This window comes from Helicoverpa zea, chromosome 8, assembly GCF_022581195.2.
Source record: "Helicoverpa zea isolate HzStark_Cry1AcR chromosome 8, ilHelZeax1.1, whole genome shotgun sequence".
NCBI classification, from domain to species: Eukaryota; Metazoa; Arthropoda; class Insecta; order Lepidoptera; family Noctuidae; genus Helicoverpa; species Helicoverpa zea.
The window spans coordinates 4,665,980-4,682,936 of NC_061459.1; the positions used below are offsets into that span (position 1 = coordinate 4,665,980).

The 16,957-nt window shown below is 33.9% G+C and overlaps 1 protein-coding gene across 1 annotated transcript; it reads left to right on the top strand.

Moving 5' to 3' along the window:
- The first annotated feature begins 5,785 nt into the window (after nucleotides 1-5,785).
- On the top strand, nucleotides 5,786-16,356 carry LOC124632443 (lipopolysaccharide-induced tumor necrosis factor-alpha factor homolog). Its single transcript, XM_047167289.1, has 3 exons — nucleotides 5,786-5,941; nucleotides 11,533-11,675; nucleotides 15,231-16,356. The coding sequence occupies exons 2-3, from the start codon at nucleotides 11,542-11,544 to the stop codon at nucleotides 15,331-15,333; spliced, it is 237 nt and encodes a 78-aa protein (XP_047023245.1). The 5' UTR covers nucleotides 5,786-5,941; nucleotides 11,533-11,541; the 3' UTR covers nucleotides 15,334-16,356.
- Nucleotides 16,357-16,957: the final 601 nt, after the last annotated feature.

A 16,957-nucleotide genomic window follows, 5' to 3' on the forward strand; every position in this document is an offset into this window, starting at 1 on the left:
TATCCCTATTTTTCTGTCGTTTTTTGTCATTAAACTAGTTAAAAAACTTTTTTTACTTCTATAAAGTTTTTTGGACATAACATGGCGGAGTTAAGAGGCTATCTTAACTGTGTATTATTTTTCCTTTTTTTAACTTTACTCAAAATAACGCTGGCTTCATGATTTCTTTTGGTGCTTTTTTTCAACCATTTTCTATTAGCCATTTTGGTTTCGTTGTCCTGTGATAAAGAGAAATGTACCAAACGTTTATTTTTTACAACAGGGATCATTCAAGTTCCACAAAAGTTAGGACTAAGCAATTTTAGTTGACTGTAAAGCCATTTTGTTACAATTAATAAGTAAATTATGTTATGTATGTAATGACAAAGAGTTTAGTGAATTTAATTTTCACCTATTTTAAAGTTGAAATTCTTTTAACATTATATCTATAGCGAGATTATTGAAACCGCCTAAAACTGCCATTCCGAACTTTTTTCGACTCCAAGCAATTATTTCACCAATAATAATACCTACGTGCCTACTTGAATAAATACTACATTATTCTTGGCAGTGCCCACACACTGCAGATTTTTTAGTCGGTCGACAGTTTTATCGGGCCCTTGATAGTACTAGATGTATTGTAGACGCATACAACAGCGATCAATGGCGTCCACGGCCGATTTCGGCCACGGCGGCTGTTCTCACTTAAGGAAATCAGCCAGCTGCGCAGGACATATTATAGTGCACGAGCATTTGAACAGATCGAATAGATAAAAACTTTGATTATCTTCACGATTTTCTTTAAGAAAAAATCAACCGTTGGGCCAACTGTCGGCCAACTATTTAGTCGGCAGTTTGCAGGTAACCTTAGTAGGACTATTTCAATGTCATAATTTTATTTCGAGTGTTTTCATGTTAGATGGGCCCTCTCAAACTTGTTGTATCATAAAAGGCCACTAGAATTATAAGCACTTATGAATAGTACTTAAATTGCACTGAACGTTGGCTGTTATTTACAAACTGTCATAGCTTGTGGACACCCGTGCCATAACACCACTGTGTTTAGCAGATAGTTTTATTTTATAGTAAGGTATTTATGAATATTTCACTTATAGGGAAAATTTGATTATCGGCAATTAATTTCATTTTCGGGAATAAAATATGGCGATTTGACATATTTTCTATGCAAAAGCTGTCATAACGTCAAACCTTTTTTTCAGATATAAGTTATCTGGTAATTGAAAAATCGACCCAAGTTTATAAGTATCTATCTATAGTCAGAAAGTTTGCAATTATTATAGCTTTTTACAATACACCATTCACTATTATAGACCAGTGATCAGCTAATAAAAAAAAGGTACCAGTGTTAATCTGAATAAAAAAAAAATGCGAAAAATGTTTCATTCATTCTTTTTTCATAAAATTTTGTTTCAGGTATAAAAATGTATTCCATACCAGTTGGTCCGAAGTCATGCCCGGTAGTCTGCCCATCTTGCAAGGCAACTATCAATACGAGGGTTGATAGTAAAACTACTGTCAAAACACATTTTATGGCATTGCTGTTGTGCTCTTGTGTGTAAGTACTTTATTCATAAAAAAAACTTAGGCCTAAATTTGTTTAGAATAGAATAGAAATCATAATAATGGCGTCCACGGCCGATTTCGGCCACGGCGGCTGTTCTCATATAAGGAGATCATAAAATCTGTCAATTGGGACAAAATTAGGAGACCTATTTAGGGGTTGGCTTTAGTATCGTTTGGCAGGCGGACGGGGCTAAAAGTGGTTAAATCTGGTAGAGGGTGGGTCTCTGATTTATAAAGCTACCACTCTTGTTACAAGGTAATGGATATTTTTCGAGAAATTTACAAAAAATGTTTCTAACCTCAAATCAGATATAACGCGTAATGTCAACGTTATTCGGTAAAACGGAACGTTAAAATGGGCGATCGACAACCAAATGTGTTTTAGTATATCGTCCGTGGTGTACAAATCCGTGAAAAGGAACGCAAAAAATAAATAAATGTCTCTGGTATTTGCGTTAAGTGTCATTTGTGATTAGCTGTCACTAGTGTCATTCCGTATCTCTTCGAGTTGTTCCGTGTCTCTTAGTATGTAAGAGCGAGCGAAGCGAGCTCGCGACTTAGGGCACCCCCGACTCGGATAGGTTAGGTTCGAAGGTTCCCTTCGTGGTTATTTTTTTTAAACCACCCAGAAGTAGGAGCCCCGCGTAGCGGGGCTCCGTCGACTTTGCTTTTGTTCGTATAGATTAGAAGTACTTGCACTTGATTTTCCGACCGTAGTGGGTGATTATAAAGTGTTTTGAGGTTAGGCTACAAATATCTATTTTTCTCAAAAATGATGCGTTACCTTGTAACGGGAGTGGTACCAGGGGATAGGGGTGGACCCCCCACCCTCCCCCCTTCTCCTCCCCCTCCGCCTACCAAACGATACTAAATTTTTACCGTGGTTAAACTTTTAAACTTAGACGGACAATAATACTATTTGACCTCTAATATTTAGTGTTAGTTCCTCTGACCGGGACGAGGACTTATTTTTGTTTTTGTATTTGCAGGGTATGTAGCCTGTGCTCGTGTATGCCATACTGCATGAAGTCCTGCAGAAATGCTGACCATTACTGTCCTAATTGCGGAACTTATTTGGGCACCTACAAACGCTAGTAGGTTAGACTGGTATATTTACCTACGGCCGTTCCTAATATCCTATCTGTAATTTTGCTTACTATACCCTATTCACCGGACCGGGCGCCAAAATGTAAACAAAGAATGGCACTTTTTCAAGATGGCGGGTATAACCCGACCGATGACAAAACGTCACATTTTTATGTAAAATGTACGCAGTATCTGTAGTCCGCAATTTAGTAGGGTTCTATTTTTGACAGTCAAGTCTTCTAGGTTATTTTACATGTTAGCGATTTAATACATATTGAACTAAAATTAAGAAAATAATTTACGGCATTTATTATATTTTATTCCTAATAAGTCTGAAAGGATTACGTAAGTTCTACAGACATCGTTCTAAAATATCATTTTTAATGTTGTCAGTATATTACTTCTGTAGTTATTTTTATAAAAATGTTCCCTACTTAAATCGTGACTTATAAAGAACCCTTTTTATGATTTGTTTACCATTTGGCTCATGGCTCCGTGAAAAGGGTATAGAGATCATATAGAGATAGGAGCTTGACATTAGTTGCACCTAGGTAATGTCAAATTTCTACTAATCAAATTAATTGATAGATAGAATATTACGAACAGGTGTAAGGCTGAAATCAAAGTAAGTTTCTTTTGTGTTATACGTCGCATTCTATTGCTGTGGAAATTAACATGATTGAGATTAATTCATAAGGCTTGTTTATACAAGAGGAAGAGTTAGTTTAATGCATTTTTTTTTTAAATAACAAAAAATTCACAAAATGAAGCTCATTTGGTATCAGCCTATCAAAAACGTAGGCCAGGACCTAACTTAAATAACGATGGTTTAAAATTTTCTTATTATTGTAATATTATCTATATACTTTCATTATGTTTATCAAAAGATGTTGAAATAAATGTCAATTTGGTTGTGTAATATTCTGTTTTTGATTAAATGAATTAAATGTACTCTTAGTAGTTGTTTTATTGCTAAAATAACCTGAGCGTCTTATACGCCTGACAGATTAAATATGGCAATCAAATGCGATCCCGCGCTTGTTATATTTTGTATGCAAGTAGGTATATTTAAACATAGTTTACTTTGCATTTAATATTAAAAAAAGGAATAAAAATTAAAACAGCAAAATCGGTAAACTGTTTCAGTTATCAGATAATGTTTTTCCGCTTTTTTCAGTTGTTACAGTCAGCTTGTTTATGTATTTTTATTTTCAATACATAACATACAGTACCTTTTACAAAAAGTTAAGATTATTCAAATTTAAATAGAGTACCTTCTTTTTATAATAATGGCTAATGTTTTGTAAGTTATTAATATTTTATGAATGCCCTCAATAAATAATTCTTTCAACACTTACTGAAACAAAATCTAAACAATAGATTAGGCGTTAAACCTCATTGGTCATGACCTTGACCTTCGAGACACGCAGGCGCGGAAGACATCAGCTAGTGACGTCACCATCCCCAAGACACCAAGTGTCATTATTTAGGTAGATGTATAAGGTTAATGATATTTACCTACTTATGGTTGCTCGTAACAACAGTTTTGTTGGTTGTTATAGCACAGTACGGTCTTTTAGCCGGTTTCTGAGCAACGTTATCTGCGGTTCATCTATTAATTGTCCCTTAAAAATGAACGAACGTCGACAAAGATGCTCATATGCTTTATGAGTACGATTTTATGAACAAAGTACAAAATATGCACGAAAGGTATTTGTTGCCACATTGCTGGTGAAAAATAAGAGAAAATTGCTTACTTACTTTTAAAGTATCTACATAAGTATGTGACATATATATGCGAGACGAAATTCATTTTCTATTGCTTTAAAATTAACAACATAAAAGCAGTTAATTCATCTGTGTGTGAGAAAAGCCATGAGCCACAGGAGGGACATAAAAAGGCTAATGATGATGAGATAGGTATGCATCACTTCGAAACCATGTCGTATCTAAATAATGCCAGCATTCATGTTTGTACACAGTAGTGCAACAGATAAATCATTCGTGGTTCACATATTCTGATCCACTTATTTTTTATGTGGGTATAAAAATATAAACTATGTGATTCCGTAAATAGTTTCTTTCATATGTTTAGCAGAGAACCAGAAATTACGTCATCCTACAGTCTGATAGCCGAATATACAACGCCCCGGTATGTGACGTCATGTCACGCATTTTATTTAACCTCTACCTATCTATTTTTTTTTGTTATCTGTGAAAATACATTAGTAGGGCAAGGCTGCTTCACACTGCGTGTTGTTATGTCATTAATTTGTAAATTATTAGAGCGACCATAAAATCTATTCATTTATTTTTTGCTTTATATTTCTTATTTAATTTGTTAAATGGCCTCGTTATTTATACAAAAAGAATATTCAAAATAATACAAAGAACAGTCGGTTAGTTTAAAATACTTAAGTAATAATATTTTTTCAACCTACTTTCTTTTAGATTTAATCATGTCTAAGAAATTGCAGCACGTAAAGAGAATTACATTAAAGAATGTACGATTAGCAGTTTAATAACCTTAATATTAATTACTTAATCTACTTCCATTTCGTAGGAATTCATGAATCATGCATAATGTTTGAGTTAGGTTTAAGACATTCTATTAAATACTACAAACAAAACGTCCCCACTACCGAGCTGTTAATTAAAATAGTATCGAACTACTTAGTTAATACTGCAGAAATAATGAAGGAGTTTTAAATGAACTCTTATCATTAGAAACTAGTTAGTGCTATTTCTTTCTGATTTTATTTGGTACAGATTAGTTTTTTTACCTATATTTGGATTTTATTTATAGATATTATATGGCCCTGAGAAGAAATGCTTATCTCAGAAACTGAATCTTTTCAGTCTGGTCGATGCAGGCGCGACTGTAAAGAGCCATCGATACTAAGAGGTGCTAATAGTTAGGGGCGCGGGCGCAGACGTCGGACATCGTACACTGGAACGTTTAAATCTTTCCTTATATTCTGATTCAAAAGTCAACGTTATGAATTTGTTATTATAGTCAAGTTTACGAAGAACCGCAGTTTGTTCGAAAACCGGTTCAAAGAATTTAAGTGACGACGCCACAAACGTCAAAGTGGATAGTAAAGCAAATCGCCTAGTGTGAACCGACCGTAACCGATGACTCACTTTTGTTGTAAGTAATAATGAAATGAATCGTGCTCAGCCGGCTTTCGTGTTGAGCTCTCAGTTGCGTGTTGATATTGCTAGAGCGTACTCGCGCCATTTTGTTTTTCAAAACAAGTGTTTGTTCAAGTATATTGTGGACGATAACTAGGTAAGATTTTTGTTTACTCTTTACTTACAAATTAAGGCTTAAAACAATTTACAAGTACATACGTAGCTATTGTTTTTTGGTGTATTTTCTTCTTCTAATGTTCACGGAAGCCAACGATTACAAGGTTTAATCGTCTAAGATGTTACACGTGTAGACGTATTTTAAGAAGTTTTTAAAAATGTGCTCAAGGCGAAAGTGTTTGGATAACGAAGGGGTGTTTACATTATGCTGTTTGCGTTTTGTTACCTCCTGTATATGCCGAGGTTGATTGTTTTGACGGGAGTGCTGTAAAGTGATTAATATGAATTTATCATTCAACGATGTTTTTGCATATGGTTTTGCCATGTTTGCAATATTGCACAATATTTTGTTAAGGTCTGAGAACATGTTAACAATAAGTCTTCGTTCGCTTCATCCTTATCCTGATTATCGGTAGGTAGGTAATTAAAGGCGTCTTGAACGAGTCTCGAGGCGACTCAAGGTTGTCAGTTCCACATCTAGTTGTTTGAGGTTCTCGATTTTTATATCTGTTTTCTTCGAATTGTTGAACAAGTAGGTAGGACCACTTGAACATATTGTTGCTACCTAAAAATTGTCCATATATACGAATCTGGAATCAGGAATCCGTCCTAATGTCGGCGCTTACAACAGCTAAGCCATCGGTAGTATGTTCTCTAACATTATTCTAATCTTTGAGGAAACGTTTCAGTACCAAAGATCTGTTTATTTTGAGAGCGCATGCCAAGAAACTCATAAAATTGGTAGGTACTTACATTTGTGCATTCCTATCCACGTAACAAAGTAGGAATATTATAGAAATCAACAGTATAATAGGTATTCCAGTGTGACAGTGAATGGTGGTAACCATGGTTTCTGATAATAAAGGAGTCTAGACAGTCATGCATAGCTTTGTCTATGGAAGGACCTTGACGTGTCTGTAACCTGATGAGGTATTTTACTTTACAAAGAACATGAATACCTCCATTGGTAAGCGCCAAGTTCTTGCGCCTTTTTTCGTTCACATGCCATCAAACCGGTGAGAACTAAATAAACGGGAACTTTTCAAAAGAATCAAAACGATTAGGTAGGTACCTAGTTACTTGTCTAACCTAAATGCGTCGGTTGGGAGATTCACGTAACAACTTTTTACTAATTTTTTTACGATAATGTTGCTTTAGTATTGAAACAAAAAACAATTGAATAACTTCACAGGCGAAGTTTAAGGTCAAGCCTGTTTGTTTGGTTGCAGCCATTGTTTTTTTTTGTTTACGATCACGGAAATTGAATTTTGAAGGAGGTTGTGGAGATGATTTTATATGGCTAGATTTTCCTCAAAGGTATTTGTTAGAACTATTTTAAAATATGTTGTCTTATTCTTCGTGCAGTCAACTATCTGCTTTCTTAATTTGAGACTATCATACACATAATTAAGGTTTTTTCCATTAATAAAGATATCAAGTCTAAGAATCCCTCCAATAGGATCGAACCAGCGTACCTAAATTGGCATATCTGGTTGCCTTTAGGCTTTACACGTATTCTTGATCGAAACCTTTTACATGAATTGACTATTTTATAATATTTGTACATGTAGGTATTTATTATCAACTGTGTACATAAACGGTTCAATAAATACCTTCACGTTAATTCTGTGAGTCGAAAATACTACCTACTAACGGCAAGTCCATTTAGCATATTGGGATCGGGTGTGTCACTTTTAATGGGAGGTAGTAAACAAATTAAATTACTCACGTCCTGTTAAAAGTGAAGGTCAGTTAGATAGTGGACATGCCATTACTACTGTAATTATAACTGTTACATCCGTAGTTGTAATTGTCAAAATAGTTTTAGGTAATTTGTTAATTGGAAAAAATATTATTCTAATTAGAGGTTAAGACTTAGACAAAAAAAATGGGAGTTACAGAAACTCACTATACTTAAATGAAATTAGCCCAAATAAACTCGTAGGCTACTGTTGAACTTTGTATGCAGTGATTTTATAAAAAAAAACAACGTGTAATTTGTTTGCCGGTTACCTATATTCGCAACTGACTTTAACATAATTTTAGTGGATTGTGTTAGATACCTATACTTATTAGATGTTATTTTACAAATGCCAACTTTTTGGACACGATTCTTCTAATTCTGTACTTATTATGCAAGAAGAGTAAACCACAGAGCGACTAAAGTATAGACAAACATACAGGCATGGTGACATTTCCTTATACAACGTGTAGCAATTACCTCTGTATAGTGTAACAAACATGTAAGTGACCACGTTTAAACAATATTGAACTTTATTACTAACAGTTTAAGGCTGAATACTGTTTTAACGGCAAAATGAGAAAGTTGACAATTGAAGCGAGTAGGCAAGCATAAGCATATGACAGTGTACCATATTTTCGAAATAAAATATATTTTACAGTTGTGGTTATCGTCTGATTAGTCGGATGGAATAAAACATGGAAATCATTCTGTATTATAAAAATACCAACAGTGTAGGCATTAAATGATACTGGACATCCGTTTCAAGTTTTTATTTCAACAACAGGATTAGATAACATAACAACCAATTCCATTTTTTTTAGTTTTATATGTAGTACTAGTTCCTTTAATAGATAAAACTCCAAAATGATTCCATTTCATTGTAAACTACCTCCTGTATTCGTGCAATTTTTTGGTGTCTGTGATATTTCGAAATCAAAATACATATTTACAAAACAACACATGATGAATGTTTCCTTATCGCCTAATCAATGACAAACAGTGCATTTTTTTGCATTCCAGATGTCATGTCAGACCAGTGAAATGACTCAGAATGACAATCTACTGGATACGAAGATAATGTGACCTGATTGTTACCTCTATCTATGACTAAGGGCTATAGTCATTTTATAATAAGCCTTTTCGACCATACTTCCATTGTGTCAACAGGAAACGACAATTTTAATGGGAATTAGTTCAAAGTAATGAATACCTTAATATTATAATCTATCTTTAAACAAAAAGAAAGAATGTACGTATCATTTTTAATCTTCGATGTGTATAAAGATATAGCTAGTAAACCATAATTATCCTTAACTTATTTTTACTAAAGTTTGGTGTAGCATGTTTTCTTCTCTACAAATTATATCAAGTAATGCGCAAGAATGGCTAACTTCAAAATTGCAATCTTATGGTGTCTGTAGATGAGAACTGTAACATTATTTCTAGTCGTATCGATTTTCACACAATCTATCATCGTTTTTCTAGTTGTCCTCATATCCTAATGCCCTTTATATCCATCCATGTTCATGCCAATCGAAAAATATGTGGAATCCAGCAGTCATAGTATGGGCATGTGATGCAGAGGTCATTATCCTCCGAGCCCTTTTGGGGTCGGCTATGTTGGGGTCGGCTTCCAGTCTAACTGGATGTAGCTGAGTGCCAGTGTTTTACAAGGAGTGACTGCCCTATCTGACCTCATCAACCCAGTTACCCGGGCAGCCCAATACCCCTTGGTTAGACTTGTGGCAGACTTACTGGCTTCTGACTACCCGTAACGACTGCCAAGGATGCAGAGGTGATGCAGAGGTAGGAGGATCATATAGGAGTCAGGTTTCGGCTTGTAAACCAATTGGTAACAATTTGTGTGATGACTTAATAAGAGTTTTGTTAGTATCCTGTTCATAAATGCAATTAGCTCAATTAAAATTGACTGCTTTATCGGTCTAGTTCAGACCTGACGAATGTGGGGTCAGGGTTCGATTCCAAGGTCAGGAAGTTGGGTTGTTAGTGGAATTTCTGATTAGCTACCTATATGTCAAGCAAGTTGTGTCCAGTTCATGTGTCTACCTCTGTCTATTTGTTTAGTCAAGTTGTTAAGTCATCGTTTTCTATGAATTGAAACAATACTAACATACGATGATGGTTGCAATTGCTTCGGAGAAAGAAATAGATGAATCCTTAAAGTATTATTTTTTTAATCAGATCAGTATTTAAAGTGATTCCAACATGTAGGTATGGATAGCATTTTAAAATGACCATTTAATTTAGTATCAGGTTTCTCCGTGGAGGTATTTTTAATTACATTGTTATTTTTACTAAGTCCCGTCTTGTTTTTCTTGTGGTTCATCAAAATAGATACAATGACGTCATGACATCGCGTCATAGTAATCCAGACACTTGTGGAAATAAATCATCTCTTATCATATTGATTCATTCCTTTTTGAATATGAATCAGCTGGTAAATTTCTATGTACTAGACAGTATACGTAGGCTCAGGGTCTAGGCTACATTTTATCCGAGTGCAGGAAGTTGTTCCCTCGGGATGCAGGAGGAACCGCGAGGAACAGCCAGTTATGATTATGTTTTGCTTGACAAAGTTATTTAAAGAGGAACCTTTATTTATTTCTCAGGTATACGAATCCGTTAAAAGTTGTACCTATAATAACATGTTGATAACCTTACATTTTTTTATTATTATTGAACGAGTTAATTCTTTTGTCGCATAATACCAAATCTATAGTATATTTTTTATTTAATCAGTTTACTTAAAAATAATTGCCAAGTCACAACATTATTTTATCAGATAAGTGTCGTTCCGCAAACCAAAAATATTCCCCTTATCTTAACAATTACTTATTGATTGATAAATCATTTATTAAATGACATATTTATCAAAATAGCTGTATTTCGTTATCATTAGAGATTGAGTAGCGGTCTAATCTAATTACCATTAACTATCACATAAATTCAACGTACAGTCAACTTCAGGTCAGTGGTAACAGTTTTATAGGAAAATCGTACTTATTACTATTGAGTTAAGGTGCATGACAGTTACCACTGATGTGCAGTCTACCGTATATACCTATGAGTGGTTATATTACAACAAGGGCTCTTATATTCCTTTAGTCCGTCTACCCTTCACCCAGTATTATATAAAAAAATAAAATTAATATTTAAAAAACTTTAAATTAATAAAAACAGCGGACTATCCAAATTAAGGGGGAGAGCATCAATCTATATTTAGCAAGGACAATAAAACAAATTTTAATTTGGACAAAAACAGGGTACTCAAATAGGTACATGTAAAGCGGATAGGTACCTAATCATGAGTACCTACAATAGGTACCAACTTTATTATAACAAAGATAAAACATGCCCATATAAAACTTTATAAAATATTACCCGCAATATAATAAAGTAACTATGTATATTAATTAATACTAACTTATCTATTTATTCAAAAACAGCTTCCTACTGCAGTTCACTCGCGATACGAGGAAACTCCTTCCCGTAAATGGATAAAAAGTTGCCTAAATATTGTTCTAATACGTATAAAAGCTAACTTACTGACCAGTTTCACCAAAATTCGTAGAGTAGTTTTAGCCTGAAAGAATGGCAATCATCCATATATACAAGCTTTCAAAGTAGCATTGGCAGGATAATCTCTTAAAAGAATTTATTTAATAAGACTTTGCTAAAAACAGGTGGATTCTTTTTAAATTATTTAATTCTGAAATTACTATCAAAACAGTGATTTCAGAAGTGCCCAGGTTTGACCTTGTACAACAACTGTTTACACATTTGCTTATCAAACATTTTGTTTGCAGATAGCTACAATGAATATCGTGCCAGTCGGACCTGAACCTTCCCAGATCACGTGCCCATCGTGTCGGGCGACCATCGTCACGAGGGTCGAAAGGAAAGCCACCACCAAGACTCATGTCATAGCACTGCTGTTGTGTTTGTTCCTGTAAGTATTTGTTTTAGGTAATAATTGTAGCGGTTTTTTAGGAGTCAATTGCGATTTGAGGGAATAAAATTAGTAGTCCCGATGAAAAGTATGAAAATATAAATATGCTATCCTGCCCCAGGGTGATTAGATTGCAGTTACTTTCGGATTTTTTACCGACTTCCTAAAACAAAGGAGATTTTTATCTCGGACGTTTGTGTGTTTATGTGTGCTAATAATTACTTCATTGTTATTTAAAAAAATACGTTCCATGTAATTTCTTGAGTAACTAACTGGCCGATTCACTTCGCGCACCCTTATAAATAAATTAGTTTAACTTGGTAACTTGTCCTATACCCAGTTCTTAAGATTAGTGTTCAAGCCAACGAACAAACATAGTCTATAGCTTTATGATATTATTAGAAGGTGTAAATGTAAATATCACGAAGATCACGTGTACAAGTTAATTTATACGTAATATTTTTAACTATTAATTCTATAGCATTATAACCTAATTAGCTCACGTGATATGGCAACAAGGAAAATTGCATTGATGTGGATAAAAGTGCGTATCTAAATGCGGCTGCAGTACATTTGTTTATTTATATGTACCGTATTTTATGAGAGTAAGAAGGTTCTAGTAAACGTGTTTTTCATTTTTCAATGCCTTGCACACTTTACAGTCACTTTATCGCAAACCAAACAGTAATTTTATAACATGTTATGTTCATCTGAATAAACTAGTATCATCTACGATAACAATGTTGGTTTTGGCTTGAATGCGATACAATGTAGGTACTTACATAATTACTATTATAAATATAATATGGTCGTCTACCGGACTGGACTTTTATACAAGCGAATTTTCCGCTTGGTTTTACTTTTCGAGGTGCCGTCCTAAAATATCACAAACAAACCCACTCATAAGTTTTTTAATAACATTAGTATATGAAGCCGTATATATAAAAAATATTCAACCCTTTTATGGAAATTGCCGAAATTTCAAAATAAAATGTTCTGAAACTGTTGTTTAAAAGCTAAAACGTTAAAAGAGGACAATATGTCACTTAGGTACATTATTTTGTATACCTGGTCGATATTAATATTTCTTAATTACCTTGTTCAATTACTAACGTTATCACTTATCAGTAACTGCATATCAAATTAGTACTAATGCTATGCTTGCCCTGTAATTTATTATCTAGCTTGTCTATGTTAAGTGTTTACAATATATTACCTATTTGGTTTCCCCGTGGTTTCACCCACGTTCCGTGAAAACCATTTTCCCTAATACTTTTGGATTTATTATTATTAGGCATTATTCACATACCTCAGTAATATAGTTCGAGGTAGATTAATCGTGAAACAACATAATCCAGAATAATTTAGTACCTAGCCATAAGTTTGGACATTTCAACTCACTAATTGAATTGCTAATTTTACCTTAAATGTTTTGTTATAGATAGATATGCAAAATAAACCGGTTATGTCATCGCAAAACATGTGAAAATTGATACTAAAATGTAAAATTGTTATGTCACCGCTCGATTCACATTCCTTTATAGTTTCTATGTGGGTTTTAAAATTAGCATTTGCCTAAACAGTCGGCCGACAGTTGGCCAACATCGGGCCAACGCCCTATGGTTGGAAAAACATTTTTTGAAGAAAACGTGAATGCAATGAAAGTATTTAATTGATCTAATTCTTGTCAAATATCTGATCGTTATTATATGTGCACTCCCATACATCTCCGTACTTATCGAGCGCCCGGTCAAACAGTCGGCCGACTAAAAGTCTCTTTTGCCCTAAAACTAAAGTATTGACAATACTTTAGTTTCAAACGCTATAGAAATGTGTTGAACGTTCGTGACTAAGTATAAAAACGACACGTGATTTGAGAACCTTGTGAGCAGTTCAGATTTTGACCTTGGTTATAAACATCAATACACATTACTAATAGATCGTTGACACAACAATTCAAAATAAATACAACAATAGGTAATTATGATCGATCTTCACGAATAATAGGACATATAATGAAGATGAAGAATTTGTTTGAGCTTGGTAGTGGTTAAACTACAATAGAAATATTCTAAAAACTTTTATGAGTTTGATAGGTGTTTTTAAGTAAGTTTTAGGCTACGTACTTCTGTTTAAAAATGAATAAACTTGTCGGCGGTCAATGTGGCTCAAGGGCTACAGGGCTGGGGCCCGATTCTGCTCAGTTAATAATGTCAAAATTTTATAGAAATTGAATCGCAATAGCAGTTTTAACCTCAGCGGGCATTCTGCTACTAATATAAGACCAATCGTATACCAATGACCTTCGATTGGTTTGCGATTGGTCTGCCATTTGATGTATACGGTAGTTTGCTCTGCAATCATATTGCAATCGTAAATAATTTGCAGACAATATGATTCATAATTGAATAACAGAAACGGATAAAAACACGCTTCAATCGTAATTGAGTCGTGATTGGATCTCAGTCGGATGCGAATCGCTTAAGTAAAATTAGTAGAATCGCGCCCCAGTTGGGTTCAACCGAGGGATACAGCCAGATTATAATTGCTGAGAATGTTCGGCTTATTTCAGTATCTGCACTAATATTATAAACCTGAAGAGTTCTGGGTTGATTTGAAAAAAGAAACAGTGTTAAATAGAGGGGTTTTGGCTATTTTCTGTCAGGGTGCACGATGTGTTTTACACATCAAAGCTAATGAATCAAACAAGAACCTAGTATAAGTTACAGTGAACAACACAGTTTCTTTGATGTTAAAACAAATAACGCTACGTTCACGTGGCAACATAACCAGATCGGCTTTTTGCTAAATGTCTTCAAACGAACCTTTCGGTAGGTTTCGAGATATTGTTATTCTTCTCCACAGATCTACGTCATGAATATATTAAAATAAATCTGTTTGTGTCTAAAAATACGATTCCGAGTACCTACTTGAAAAGTTCAATGAAGTTATTATTTAGGTCGGGTAGAAGATAAATCATACAATGCAATAGGTAAAACGAAAATGTTGTTTCATGTATTGTTTACAATTTGTGTGTAACGAAGCATAAAAAAACCAACCTATTCATATTCCATTCTGAAGGTAATAATGTATCATTATTGTTATGTATTTTATACATAATGATCAAAGTACAGTCAATCACAGCTACTCTCTATGCAATATGTATGAAAACGCAAGCTATGATGTAATAGATTTTTCACGTCAGACTGTATTTTTATTAAGTTTATATTATCAATAAAAAAAGTCAATTATTCCATCTAAACCATTGATAAAAGTGACATTATTCTAAGATGCTTTACCAAATGAATATGACAACATACCTAATTTATTTTTATTTGCGGTTAAATGTCGGTTAGAAACAGTAATAAATATAGAACTTCTAATTAGTTCCTTATCTTATCTTAATAATAAATATATATTACACCATTATTTTTGACCTAGTCAACCACCCAACTGAATAAATATGTGACAACTGTATGATACGGTGCTGTAATTGTATTATAATACACTATTTCAGCTAATAAATAAATATTAATTACACAATTTTTGTTACAGTTGTTGGCCGTGCGTCTGCGTTCCTTACTGCACGAACTCGTGTCAGAACGCCGATCACTACTGCCCCAACTGCAGTTCCTACTTAGGAACGTACCAACGATAGTTCACCACAGATCTTCATACATACAGAAAACTTGAGATGGAGGGAAAATGTGCCTTGTTAAGTACACTCCTTTAACCTCTTGCATGTCGCTAATTATAAAACAAAAGAAAAGCAATTGTGTCTCGCGTATCTGCGCTCCGACATACAACGGGTGAAGGTAATTTTTGGTGAATAGAGCGAGCTTAATATATGAAATAAAAATAATGATTTAGGTACATTTTTTTTGGACTGGACAATGTTCAAATAATAGTCAGATATTTTTTTTATAAGGTATGGCACAAATTGTTTTTATATGTTCTAAAGGTACAATTTTACTCTCCCTCTCAAAACCTGTATTATTTAATATTAAGTATCACATAAGGAAATATTTACCATATTTTGTACTTTATAGAGTTTATAGTGTTCTTACTGCATTTCCCATTGTTATGGGGTTGAATTTTATCTCTATCTATTGTGGATATTTGTCATTATACGGTTAGGTGTTGTTAAAAACGTGTGCATAATATATTTCCATGAGAATATTTAAATTAAGTGCCTGTATTGATGTGCACTTATAGATGAATTTTGTCAAACTTTTGTATTTATATTTTTATCTTTTTTTTAAACAGATAAACTTTTACGTTATTTACATACATTATTTTCCGTTAAGAAGTTGCCAGAGTTACAATTTTAAATCTATATCAAAAAGTTCATATATAAGAAGTGTTTATTTTTTGTTTACATCATATATATTTTTTTGAAGAATGTCACTTGAGATTACACGAATTATAGGATATCAAAACACCATTATAAATATTTTCTACTCTCACTACGTAAATCACAACCAAGCAACGTGTGCTGCCAAAGTATTATGATCTTTATTCCAACGCAATAAAGTCGTGAATACTGTAATGCTATCGCACAAACTTGTCTTGCATTTTTTCAGGATTGATAAAAACCTATTTTTAAGTAAGGTGTTTGAAACAGATTGATTGATGATAATTGAAGTTGTCATTTTTTTAATAAACTTTTTGTGATATTGTTTTTCTGTGTTTCATTTTGAGCTAGCGGCTTACAGTGGCTGAAGTGCCATTATTCAGTTATTTCCATAGTAATTTACTCAAATGTAAAAAGTTGTGAAGTAAAAAATAATAAGAAAAAAATCACCGTAACTTAAAGGAAAGACCTAGAACACCTGATTTAAACAGAAATCGTTTGTGCGTAAATATTCAAAGTTTTTATATGGAAACGTGACCTCACGAAGCCGAGGGTAGTTCCGCAATAAACTGAGCCGAGTGTTTCCGCACATAAAAATATCTGTCACGTGCTTCCCCGTGCGGCCGCTGTGGCGCTAGTGGCGCACGGAATGAGGTTTTATGTAAACGATCTTGGTCTATGGTTGCCAGTATTTGTGAGCAAATATCGGTATTGAATTCAAAAGATTTTTAACGTTTGGTAGAACTAGGATATGGATGATAACGATATTATTTTTTGGGTGCTATAGGAATGGTTTTTTACATCGTCTTCGGGCTCATGTTGCTTCTAGTATAACATTGCCTAACATACAAAATCACCTTATCTTACAACAATATAGTGTCTAAACGGGAATTAAAAATTCCTATAGTTCGGCCATTCAGAGAATGCG